This window comes from Myotis nattereri, assembly GCF_964212035.1.
Source record: "Myotis nattereri genome assembly, chromosome: 14".
NCBI classification, from domain to species: Eukaryota; Metazoa; Chordata; class Mammalia; order Chiroptera; family Vespertilionidae; genus Myotis; species Myotis nattereri.
This window is the reverse complement of record NC_138089.1, coordinates 35,202,479-35,215,410: the sequence shown is the minus strand read 5'-3', so window position 1 is coordinate 35,215,410 and position 12,932 is coordinate 35,202,479. Positions and strand designations below refer to the sequence as shown.

Sequence of the window (12,932 nt, the reverse complement as noted above, 5' to 3'; positions counted from 1 at the left end):
CGGGCCTGGCTGATGGGCAGGATGTCCGTGGGGGTAGCTGGGAGTAGTCACCGTGCTGGGGACAACAAGGAACATCCCCCAGAGCCCTTGGGGAGCTTGTCTACTTCCCAAATGTCTCTGCCACTGAGTTAAGAAAAGCAAACAAAATAACACTTCCCCCTTTCCACCTCCAGAGAATTCATTAAGATGAGCCTGCGTATGCACGGAATTGGAGCCCTGGCCTCCTAGCCTAATTACCATTTTAAAGGGTGACGGGAAAGAAACTCTACCTGCTGGGAAAACAAGTTAGCAAAGCCGGGTGGAGGGCACTTGCCCCCCCTGGGCTTTCTCCCCTCTCACCACAGGGACATGGGGCCTCCGGCCTCTCAGTCTGGTGGGGCTAAAACCAAGGCAGAGAGTGTCTCTCGGAGCCACGTTGACACCATCAGGTGTCTGACATCAGCTATGGCCAGGCCCGGTGCTGGGCCCACGAATAGTGGTGGATCTGAGGGGTCCTGGCCCCAGCCACGCCCAGAGCCCATCCAGGAGCCAGAGCACAGGGGAGCTCCTGTGGCGTCAGGACGCTGAGAGAGCCCAGGACAACGCGATAAGGGAGAGGGTGCCATGGAGGGGGCGGAACACAGACAAACGTGCCCTGAGCTTTGATGAGTCAGAACATTTCACAGCAGAGAAGGCAGGGCGTGCCGGCAGAGGTGACACCATGAGCCAAGGAGTGGGGCTGGGGCAGTGTCACTGTGTGGGGAGCAGCAAGCGAGCGGGCCTCGGGACAAGCAGTGAGCAAGCGGATACTGGAGGGAGGTGGGCTGAGATTTTGAGGGACTCAAACAACATGGGGAGGAGCTGATCCATGCCAATGAGGACACCGCAAAGGTCACCATCACCATCTGCACTACCAAGAACCCCAAGCAGTCAAGCATCTCACTGTAGTCAATGGGACACCAACAAGAGGCATTATAAGTATCCTGGTAATTCAAAAACTTCCAATAGAATATTCTCTCTCTCTCTCTCTCTCTCTCTCTCTCTCTCTCTCTCTCTCCCCCTCCCTCTCTCTCTCTCTCTCTCTCTCTCTCTCTCTCTCTCTCTCTCTCTCTCACACACACACACACACACACACACACACACACACACACTCTGAATACTAGGTCAGACACCAGAACTGCAATCTGTTGGGATGGAATCCCAAATGCAGGTCAGTGTGGTAGAACTCCCCTGTGGGGCGGCCGGCCTCTGCTAAGGCTGTATCGGTGCAAAGCCCCAGCCTGGAAAGCACACAACAAAGGCAGTGAGGCTGAGATCACCCTCCCAAAGCCGGTGCCCAGGGCTGTGCCTATCACCCAGGGCCCCTCCCCCAGAGCCTGTGTTCTGACCCTTCCATCAAGTCTACTAGTTCCCCGGCATTTGAGACGACTGCAGAGGAAAAGCAGGAAATTCGAGAGAGAGGCAGAGAGAGGGCTGCATCTGGGGCAAAGACGATGCCCAGTCCAGAGGAAGACCCAGGCTGAAGAGAAGACCCGGAACTGCAATCGGCAGTGAGCTGTGCTCCGCATCCTCGGTCAGTCCAGGAAGGCAGAGGGGCCCTTACCCAGCCGTCCCCAGTGTGCTCTATAAATATTTCCCCCGTGAGGACTCAGTGACAAAAAGATCCCATGGCCAGAACATCTGGGAGATCCTGCACACTACCCCCCACTTTCAGCACAAAACCACACACTGATGCAGTCAGGGCCCTGAGAAGTCCTGCAGTCGTAAGTTCATTTCCTTTTGCTCATCAGCGTTCCCTAAATATACACAAGTACTACACCCTCCTGCCTGCCTTCTTCTCAAATAAAGCCTACTAACACCCCTTGGAACTGGTACCTCACAGAACCCACTGGCTTAGAAAAATGCATTTTATTTGTCTCTGTTTTGAGGAAGAAAACACTATTTTTTTCTTAAAAATAACTGAAATGATTCAATTTGGTGCCTTTTTGCAAAGAGCTATAATTGTAAGGAAAATTCACTTCATTTGCACAAACCTCTCAATCACCCATGGTGCCAGGAAAGTGAAATGTTACTGACCCCCTTTGGGCCACCTGGAGCCACATGTGGGCCACTGGCTGACCCCAGACCACCGTGAGAGTGAGGAGCCAGGGGTCACTCCATCCAGCCTCCTGCCCATGTAGAGCAGTACAAGCCCATCACATCAACCTCTCCAGGGAAGAGAGTGCCTCAGCAACTCTGTGTGTGTGTGCATGCCTGAGTGTGTGCACACACATGCATGAGGTCCAGCAAATATAACCATGCTCAAGGAGCAAGTTCTCCTACTGCTCTTTCACCTCCATTATTTTGCATCTTGTCCATCCTCCTCCAGGTGACAACCCACCCAAGTAACCAAGCCCTGTAATGGTTAGACCTGCCCATGGGCAGCAAGGTGACACAGACTGAAACGTGTCCTTTCCCTCCTGGAAAACATTTCCTTTGCCAAGGTTTGGACCTTCAGAAGGGCTCAGGGTCATTACTGGGCTGGGGCCAGGGCATAGACGGGAGGCTCCTTCAAGGCAAAACCAACGTCCTGGGCCCTGGGAACATCCTATTCTCATCTCAGGACTAGCCAGCCCCGGAGAGAAACCAGCATAGTCTCCAGGCAACTGTCCTGGCTGCAGACACCATGGGTGATGGGGAACAGGGGCTCCCAGGACCTCACCTGGTACGTGTTGTCGAAGCTGTCGTACATGAACCGCGTGATCAGAGACGTCTTTCCGACTGTAAAACAAGAAGAGAGGGGGTCAGCCACGGCATCCGAGCTAGGTTCCTCTAAACACATTTCACATGAAGACAACGGATAACAAAGAAGCCCAAAGGAAAGATGAGATGCGGAAACAGAAGTGAAAGGCAGACCCTGGGAGAGGGACCCAGAGCAAGGCAGCCGAGTCTACACCGGCTGGGCTGCAAGGGACTTCTTGCCAGGCACCGAGAAGGAGGCCTGTCCCTGCCCTGTGAATTCTCACCACCCAACTCCAACATCTTCCTTGGCCCACAAGAGTGTAACTGACGCCAGAGCCGTATATGAAGAACTGGAGCAAGTGCGTGCAAGACTGATGCTCCCCTCACACTGGCCTACGTTCTCCCGGAAACACTGCCTTGTCATTGGCCACAGGCTGCGGTGGGGGCATGCTGTTCAGTTCTCATTCATTCAGCCCGCAGACTGCTGAGGAAGTGGCTTTCTAAGGAACCAGGCAGCAGGGGGCGTAAATGAGACATTGCCCAGTGTCTCTCAGAGGCAGGACTATTTTTTGGAAGAGTGTGCCTGACTGTCCAGCTCCTTGTAGGACGGTTAGCATCCCTGGGTCTCGCTGGGTAAGTTCCAGCAGGATCACAATGACAACCCTGGCTTCCCCCTCTTCGCCCGCCCTCATTTGCAAATGCCCTGAGAACCACTGCTAAGGCTCAGAGAACCAGGAAGTCTCTTAGGAATCCCAGAAGTGCTGCTTATCTCCCTAACTGCAGGGTTTGGCTTCTGACCCAACCCTGTGCCGGTCTCCTGGGGCCTGGCAGCGACAGAAATACCTACTGTAGCATTTCTATCATCTGGGAGGGGAGGACGGGGAGGAAGGAACATCTGTTAGGTCAGGCCCAGCATGGAATGCTTCTCTACACTGTCCCATCAAGTCTGCCATGGCCCCGGGAGGCTCAGAAGGGACTGGCACAGCTGAGCTTGGCTCACAGTCCCCTCTGCTCCAGCTGCCAGGAACACACAACCCTGGTTGAAAAGCAGGAGAGCCAGCACCCAAGCAGGAGAGCCAGTTCTCCAATCTGCCTCTCCCCGATTCTCGGACGGGATATCCACGGGCTCCACCTGGCGGGGTGGCTTGTCACTGCCTGAATGGAGCACGGTGACCCATGGGACTCCTCTGGGCAAGGTCCTTCTCTGAGGCCTCAGTGGTACAACATCTAACAGACAAGGGCAGCCACCTCCTGTCAGCCCACAGCTGTAAAGGAAAGACAACAGTCTTCTAGGCAGAAGGAACACCTGTTGGACTGTGTTTGGGACAAATTTAGGTGGCTCCACCTTTGACCAGGAATGGGTCAACTGGATCCAAGTCCTAGCTGGCGTACTGTTTAGCTCCATCATTCTGAGGTGGTCCCTGCCCCTCTGGACCTCAATGCCTCATTTGGACATAACATCAGAGACTTCCAAGGGCAGTAGTGGAAATGAAAGCCTATATAATAAAGAGGTGATATGCAAATTGACCATCATGCCCTCACAAGATGGCAGTGCCCACAGCAGGGGCGAGGCTGGCTGCTCTGCGCGCCTGCCGCTGGAGTCCTCTCAGCCCTGCCAGGGGCCTCGGGTCTTCCTGCACACCCCACTAACTGAGTCTCAGGCAAGCAGGGCCAGCCGAGGCGCAGGCAATCCTTGGGTGGTGGCTGCCCAGCTGCCCAGGGCTGGCCCAAGGCTCAGGTAACCAGGGCCAGCCAAGGCTTGCGCTGCCAGTAGTGGCAGCAGCAGAAGTGTGATGGGGGCATCACCTTCCCCTGATCGCTAGGTCGCCTCCTGCCCCTGAGGGCTCCCAGACTGTGAGAGGGGGGCAGGCCGGGCTGAGGGACCCCAGCTCCAGTGCATGAATTTTCATGCACCAGGCCTCTATTAAGATAATAAAAGTGCCAGGCACACAGGAAATGCTTAACACTGAAAGGAGGTAGGTAGCAGGTAACAGCTGATACCGCCACCACTACTGAATTCACCTTGCCCGTCATGTCTCTTCATCTGACTGTTCCTGATCATTCTTCTTTATAATAAAACTGGTACCTTATAACCGTTCTAGTGAATTATGGAGCCTGAGGAGGGTCACGGGAGCCCTTGGCTTTGTCGCCAGTTGGTCAGAGTGTGGTGTCCTTGGGAACCCCATGTGTGGCTGGCAGTCTTATTGGGGACTACGCCCTTAAACTGGGGAGTCTGACACCAACTCTGGGGGGCAGTGCCAGGAAGGGCTGCAGTACCCCAGCTGGTGTCAGAAGAGCCATATTTCTGGAAGAACCTCTCTGGGGTGAGCAGTAATGCACCCAAGGTCTCCTCTAATTGCAACTGAAAACTGTCCTTTGAAAAGCTATTGATGGGCATTTAATCTGTAAAGTACTTTCCAATTGCTTTAAATCTCCCTGTAAATTTCATATGAAGGTGGGAAGTGGGGGCTCCCCACCCAGAACGGCCTGGCTGGAGATTGCTAAGGGGACCCCAGCGTAAATCCTGGAGCAACATTGAGCCAGCGAGAGGCAGACAAATGGGAGGGATCACAGCTTCCTCCTTTTCCAAAAGCTACAGCCTCCTCCTCGGGAAGAGAGGCATGGCAGGGCCCACTGGTAACTTCCCTGGGCTGTGACACTCCCGCATCTTACTCCTGGGGGACAAGGGACAAGCATCGGGGAGCAGGGTGAGAAGGTGGGGAGATTCCTTTCTCTCAAGTTGTTCCCCGGGGCAGCTGAGCAGACAGGCAGGAAAGACAGTGGAAACACAAAGTGGAACAGGAGGTTCGTGGAGTAGCTGAAAACTCAGAGATCCCCACAGGGTTTCCAATGCCGAGTCGCTCCTTCTCGGGACACCAGCCACTGGCAGTGGATCTGTACTGGCTCACAGGGTAGGAGGAGAAAATCCCAAGGAAACAAGTTGTTTATTGGGACTGTCAGGAGGAACAGGTGTGGGGGCCTGGCCACAGCCAATATTTTCTGAACATTCCCACGATAACCATCACAGGCTACACGTGTGTTTATAGAGCCTGTTCCAGGCGCACGCCAGGGGCCGTGCCAGGAGGATTTACATGACAGGAGTAAACAGAGCAGACGGGACACCTGCTGCCTGAAGCTGCAGGATTCCACGGCCGCAGCTATGCTGTGCTGAGCCCTCAGCACCGACCTGTGCAGTCCTCCACTCTGAAGCAGGTATTCGTGTCACCCCCACTTTCTACAAGGGGCAATGAGTTGACAGCCTCGTGCCCAGGGCCAGAGCTGAGTGAGGCCAGGATGAGGGGCCTGACCGGGAACGAAGCTCTGATTTCCAACTCATCTTAGCGTCTTTGAGTCAAACTGGGGTTCAGGGTCCTGCCCGGTCATTACTGTCACCGCTATGGCTGTCCCGGAGGCTTGGGAACAGCCCCTGCCAAGCCCACACACCTCTTCCTTGGGACCAGCTGCAGGTGAGGGCCTCTCCCCACTCGGAATGTGCTTGACCCAAACCGGGAGGTCAGACACTGGAAACTGAGGTGCCCTGTGGGGCCCAGGAGGGCTTACAAAGCGAGGGTGGGCAGATTTGAACACCGGGGGCCCAGCACCCCAACCGAGTCCTGGGCTGGATGACCGGATCATCACTGATTAGCTGCAAAAGGGAATCTCTTTCTATCCTTTTAGATCAGTGGTTGGCAAACTGCGGTTTGGCAAACCACGGCTCGCGAGCCACATGCGGCTCTTTGGCCCCTTGAGTGTGGCTCTTCCACAAAATACCGACTTCTGCCCATGGGCCACGAAGTTTCAATCGCACTGTACGTGCATGCCCGCACATGGTATTTTGTGGAAGAGCCACACTCAAGGAGCCAAAGAGCCGCATGTGGCTTGCGAGCCGCAGTTTGCCGACCACGCTCTAGCCTTGTTTTCCTCATTTCTCAGGGCAGAAGTCCTCCTCCTCCCTGCCTCAGAGCTTCCCCACGACCAGCCAATCCTCCTTCCCAGATAATGGGGCTCAGACTCTTTATGAACCTGTCAGCTCGGCTACCTGCTTGGACCTGTCTGAGGGCTCGTCCTCCCTGTGGCAGGTATCTGCACTCTCTACTGCAGGCACAGGGCTGGTGTGTCCTGATCCAGCCCCCATCGAACAAGTCTGCCTGCAGGGCCACCACCCCGCCCTTGACCCAGGGCTCCAGGGCAGAACTCAGGGATGTTCAGGGACTGCAGCTCACAGAGGAAAGCCTGGGCCACGCTGTCTGACACGAATGCAGGAAAGGCATCCTCCTCACCGTGTCCGGGAGGCTTCCTAGGGCCCCGAGATGGAGCTGATGCAAAGGGGCCCCTTGCACACGGCTGCCCAGGCTCCACCCTGGCATCACATGAAGAGGCCGAGCTGGTAAAAGGGCTGTCCTGGGCCAAGCTCCTCTACCCTCTGAAGGGCTGCTGCCCCTTCCTCACCCCATACCTGAGCAGGAGGTACTGGAACCGGGAAATGGTGAGCTTGCACAGCCCATCTACCTGGCCACTTCCCCAGGCTCACCACAAAGAGCAGGAGGAGGCTGGAGCCATCACCTGACTGGCCACTACCACTGGGCTGTAGCCAAGGGGGGATCCGAGAGGGGCAGTGACATTCAACCGGTGCAGATAGGGATAGGCGCTTGGGATGGGCAGGAGACACTCCCCTGAGGTCCCTCCTGCCCCCCCCCCCCCGCCCCGCTCCAGCCACTGCAGCCTCTGAGAGAGTGGTCCTCCCCACAGGGCTCTGTTCTCAAGGTCACACTGGGCTCTGTTCTCAAGGTCACACTGTCCGGAATCCAGCTAACAACAGTCTGAGACACCAGTACGGCCAAGCTGAGCTTTTTCTGAAGGCAAAGATTCCACTCTACTGCCAGGATTTTATTAAAAACAAGCAGCCAAATCATTTGAGCTTTTTTTTTTTTTTTTTTTTAATCTCGGCTCTTGGCTTCGCAATATCCCTGTACTCTAGTCCCACCTGATTAAGCAGAGAGATGCATTTTCCTTTCAACCAAACGAGGGTCAGACGATTCCTTACTGAGTATTTACCAGGAACCTCTAGAAAGAAGGAATAGGAACGCGAACTCTTACGGGGCTTTCTCTTAGAGCCAGACAAGAAAGCTGGTGCTTTCCTTAGGGCCCCTCGTTTGATCCTCGTCACGATCCAGTGAGTGAGTTACCATCCCCCAGGTCACAGAGCTGGTCAGCAGTGGTGCTGGCACACAAACCCAGATCGGACGCCAAAGTCCACGCCTCACGCATGACTGCCACATGAACTCAAACCCACCCAGGGCTCCGGGCCTTGGCTTGTGCCCAGGCCATAGGTGACGGCTGAGCGGCCCATGAGCCTCCAGATTCCCACGCTGACACTGTCTCCCTCTTTGAAGGACCCCTCTCGGCCCTGCCATCTCCATAGCAGGTGTGGGTGTGGGTGTAGAGATTGCCCTGCCGGCTAGAAACGTAGGCGAATGTAAGGCAGAGCACAAGAAGTTAGCTGGAGACTTCGTAGAGGGTCTGCCAAGGCCTGGCAGAGTGAGCACCACCCACGAGGTGGCCCCCGTGCCCAGCCCAGCCAGAACCTGGGCCCACAATCTGCTCTCAGCCATCCGTTCCCATTGACCACCCACGCCAGCTCCGGGACACTGCTGGACAGACGGGGGGGTCCCGCCTGGTCCTCCTCAAGGTCAAAGAACTGGCCCAGAATGGGAGGCAGAAAAGACCTGGTGGAACCCACCACCATTTCCAGGCCACCATGGTGGGCTGCCCCCTCTTAGATGCCTGGGAAAGGATCTCTGAATCTTGGCCCATAGCCCCCCTTCAGCCAGCTCTAGGTCAGAGAGCGTCTGTAGTTGTCAGGAGGTGGCCCTGGAAAAGGCAAACCTGCTCTCAGGCCAGCAACCCGCTCCTAGCCTGGGCTGGCCGACTCGGTTATCCATCCCATCAGCGCAGTTTGCAGAATACAGCCAGGAAACGCTGTGAGTGCTGGGAGGGGCCTGCTCCGAGGGGCTCTGTCCTTGCCCTGCAGCTGAGAAGGAGGCCAGGACCTGGCCCAGCTTCCCTAGCTCCACAGGGGCCACCATGCCCTGCAAACCTTTGCCCCAAAGCCCCCTCTTACTGGCCTTCCTGCGGGCGCACAGCCCCCGGGCCCTGTGGTAATAAGACACCGGCCACATCTACTACCTGAGCCTTGTTTTCTTTTGTTCTGCTTTCAGAAAATAGAAAATCCAACCCCAACCTTGCAGCAAGGTGAGCAAGCCTGGAGGTCTGGGGGCCGGGCTCCCCCCTCCACACCCACCCTGCCACCAGCGCGCAGAAAGGTGGCTCCAGACCAGGGCTCTGCCAGCTCCTACCCGGGTCCTGAGGGGCCGACTGGCTCACTGTAGGCTAAATTAGGAAACACGTGAAAAATCCCATTTCAAACGGTTCCCCCAAAGACTCCGACGGTAATTAAGAAATATGCAAAGCTCTTCATTGGACACTTTAATTAAGTGTGTTAATTCCCTTTGCCAGAGGACGCTCAGCCACCTGGGCCTCACTGAGGAGGGAGGAGGGAGGAGGGAGGAGGGAGGAGGGAGGAGGGGAGGAAGGATGGGAAGGGGGTTGGCAGGACAGAGGTGGGCTGGGCTGACCCAGACCTTTTTTCCTGCTCCAGTTGGGAGACTGACCCATTGCTGACCCTCACGCTGCCCCATTGTCCTCCACCCGTCCCATGTCCTCTAACCAAGCCCAGTGACCCCAGGAAAGCCTGCCTGAGTCAGGGCGAGGGGGTATCATCCACTAGCCCAGCCGTGGGCAAACTACGGCCCATTTGAAATGAATAAAACTAAAAAAAAAAAAAAAAAGACTGTACCCTTTTATGTAATGATGTTTACTTTGAATTTATATTAGTTCACACAAACACTCCATCCATGCTTTTGTTCCGGCCCTCCGGTCCAGTTTAAGAACCCATTGTGGCCTTCGAGTCAAAAAGTTTGCCCACGCCGAAACCGGTTTGGCTCAGTGGATAGAGCGTCAGCCTGCGGACTGAAAGGTCCCAGGTTTGATTCCAGTCAAGGGCATGTACCTGGGTTGCGGGCACATCCCCAGTAGGAGATGTGCAGGAGGCAGCTGATCCATGTTTATCATCGATGTTTCTAACTTTCTCTCTCTCTCCCTTCCTCTCTGTGAAAAATCAATAAAATATATTAAAAAAAAAAAGTTTGCCCACCCCTGCACTAGCCTCACAATGCCCTCCCCCACCTGCTGGAAAAGAGAAAGCCTGGGGTGCAGGAGGAAGGACTGGCCCTATATGTGTCCCTGACTGGCCTTGGGCCGTGGATCTGTCCAGCCCCCACTCAGGGTCTCAGCTTCCCATTAGAGAAAGAAGGAACAGGTGAGTGGGCCCTAAGAATCCCATCAGCATAACAGCCCATGCTTCAATCATGTACAAAGGGTGAGGACAGAAAAGGAGAAGGGAAAATAAAATAAAGTCCCGTGTGACCAGGAAAGCTAGGACTCCAGGTGGGGAGCTTTCCTCGTGCAAACCCACAGGTACTCCCAGGAAGGCCGGTCCTCCACGCCATCATTCCTCCAGAACACCTTAACTCAGCCCTGTTGTTTCAGCAACAACGGTGGCCTGCCAGGGATGCACATGGTACCCGGGGCTGGGGCACTGGGGCCGTGGAGGTTCAGCCTCCGTCTCCCTTCCTGACCCACCTCCTGCTGCCTTCCCCAGAGGTTTCACGTTTGGCAGAAAGAGGCGAGTTCCAAGGAAGCAGGTGGCCAGCAGGGTTGGGCTTGCAGAAACCCCAGGCTCAGAGGCCACACCAGCACCGTTGGTTGCCACAGGGGAGGTTTGGCTACGTCTCCTCTGCCTGATGGCGAGCTCTCGTCTTAGCTTTTCTTCCTTTCCTCTCTAGCTTCCCCCCACTTTCCTAAGCCCCCAGGCCCAGCCTGCAGTCTGGTCTTGACCACAGCCTCTACCTCTCCCAGGACCCCATGAGCTTTCAGGACACTGCAAACCACCCCTGCCCAGCCCAGTGCACAGAAAGGCGGCCCCAGACCAGGGCTCTGCCAGCTCCTACCTGAGTCCTGAGGGGCCGACTGGCTCACCGTGGGCTAAACGAGGAAACATGTGAGAAATCCCAACCCACACGAGGAGCTTCTAATTAAGCGAGTCTACACCTGACCTGAGGCTTCCTCTTCTCCCCAATCATTACTCTATCTATTAATTGTCTACACAGATCAGCTGGATAGAGAGAACAGATTTCTCTTATGTATAATTCAGAATTTTGAGATAGATATAAGGCCAAGGAGCTGTAAACTAAAAAGAGAAGGCAGGAACAAAAACTTTACAGAAATACATCTTGTAACATCTTACTCAAGTCACTGCAGTCAGACTAAGAAGCTGCCCGATCTCCCTGGCAGTCATGGGATGATGTCAAAGCAAAAAATAAAAGTAAAAATACATGACCAGCCCGGCTGCTATGGCTCAGCGGTTGAGAATCGACCCAGGAACCAAGGGTTCAGTGGTTCGATTCCTGGTCAGGGCACATGACCGTGTTGCAGGCTTGATCACCATTGGGGGTGTGTGCAGGAGGCAGCTGATCGCTGACCTGTCATCAATGTTTTCTATCTCTCTATCCCTCTCCCTTCCTCTTTCTCTAAAAAACAATAAAAACATTTTAAAAAAATACATGACCAACTGCAATAGTCACAGTACTCATGAGGTAAAACCAAACTGGTTGCTGAGCTTTTTATAAGAGTTGAATAGTAAAAAGTTCTTGAGAAGAGTCTAGAGTGCAGAAACCATGTGGCCACTTACAGGGCAAATGTACATGTTATATAATCAACTGGCTGAACATCACTGATGAAAATCAAGGATGCTAACATCCCTGTCCGAGCCAATGTTCGCAGTCATGGGCCCAGACCGAGGTGCCTTACAAATAAATAATTAAACGAAAAACCAAGGTTCCAAGATTTCAGCTTCTGATCAAGATGAAGTAATAGGGACCAGATTTATCCTCTCATATGAAAGAACCAAAAGACAGACACAATATATGAAATAATAATTTCCAAGACACTGGCCATCAGGCAATGAAGATAATTACCTCTGAGAGGCATGAAACAAATGAGGTGAGCCCCACAACTAACCCCCAAATTATTGCTTTGAGAAACTTTCAGGCTACAGCATAGGGAGGGGGGAGGCAGGTGGAACCTGACGGACTTCCTGAATTGAGGAGATAGAGCTGAGAGTCTGGAGTTCACAAGACAGAGTCCCAGAGAGGAGGGAGATGCACAGAGAGAGAACTGCAGAGGTCTGCAAAGGGGCTCCTCCGAGTTTCCAGCTGAGGACTGCTTAGTACATGTGTGTAAGGAAACCTGCTCAAGACTGGGTTAAAGGAAACAGTGCCTGGAATCCACACGGGGCCTGGGAGAGTGCCTGTTCCCGCCTGTTTCCAGAGTGGAAATCTGGGGACACTGGGGAGAGGAGTCAAAAGGGCTGTGCCTCCATAGTGGGTATTAATTAGCCCCACACTGAACACCAACCTGGTCTCAACTAACAAATCTTAAGAATGTTTACAGGAATACAAAAACAACCCAGTAACATGGCAAAAGTCACAATGTCTAGCATCCAATAAGAAAATTATCAGGTAGCCCTAGCCACTTTGATTCAGTGGATAGAGCCTCAGCCTGTGGACTGAAGGGTCCCAGGTTTGATTCCGGTCAAGAGCACGTGCCTAGACTGTGGGCTGGATCCCCAGTAGGGAGCATGCAGGAGGCAGCCAATCCATGATTTTCTCTCACCATGGATGTTTCTATCTCTCTCTTCTTCTCCCTTCCTCTCTGAAATCAGTAAAAGTATATTTTAAAAAAGTTATCAGGTATGTTAAGAAACAATAAAATATACCCCTAAAGAGGGGGAGAACACGATCAGTTGAAACCAACCCCAAACTGACACAGATGTTAGAATTAGCAATGACATTAAAAAAAAAACAACACGCAACTTATTCTAACTGCATGTCATTATGTTCACAAAGCACTAGGCATTTGTTCTCCGAGGTGCAGAGGCTGAGAGGCTACTGAGAAACATGAGGGAAAGATGTTGTTTTTCTGACTTTTTATTGTTTTCTGTGAAAGCTTTTTCCTGCATGAAATCTTAGAAGCCAATGCAATTTCAGACCATGTTAATTTAAAACAGAGATGTGGAGAATATTAAAAAGGACATGACAAACTTCTAGAGGTAA

At 53.6% G+C, this 12,932-nt stretch overlaps 1 protein-coding gene across 1 annotated transcript in view; it reads right to left on the bottom strand.

Annotated features, from left to right (window-relative positions):
- RAB6B (RAB6B, member RAS oncogene family) overlaps positions 1 to 12,932 on the bottom strand; it is a 48,943-nt gene that overhangs the window by 18,785 nt on the left and 17,226 nt on the right. Inside the window, exon 2 of the mRNA XM_081106174.1 lies at positions 2,681 to 2,739. Coding sequence (XP_080962300.1) covers positions 2,681 to 2,739 — 59 coding nt within the window. The remainder of the gene's footprint in view (positions 1 to 2,680; positions 2,740 to 12,932) is intronic.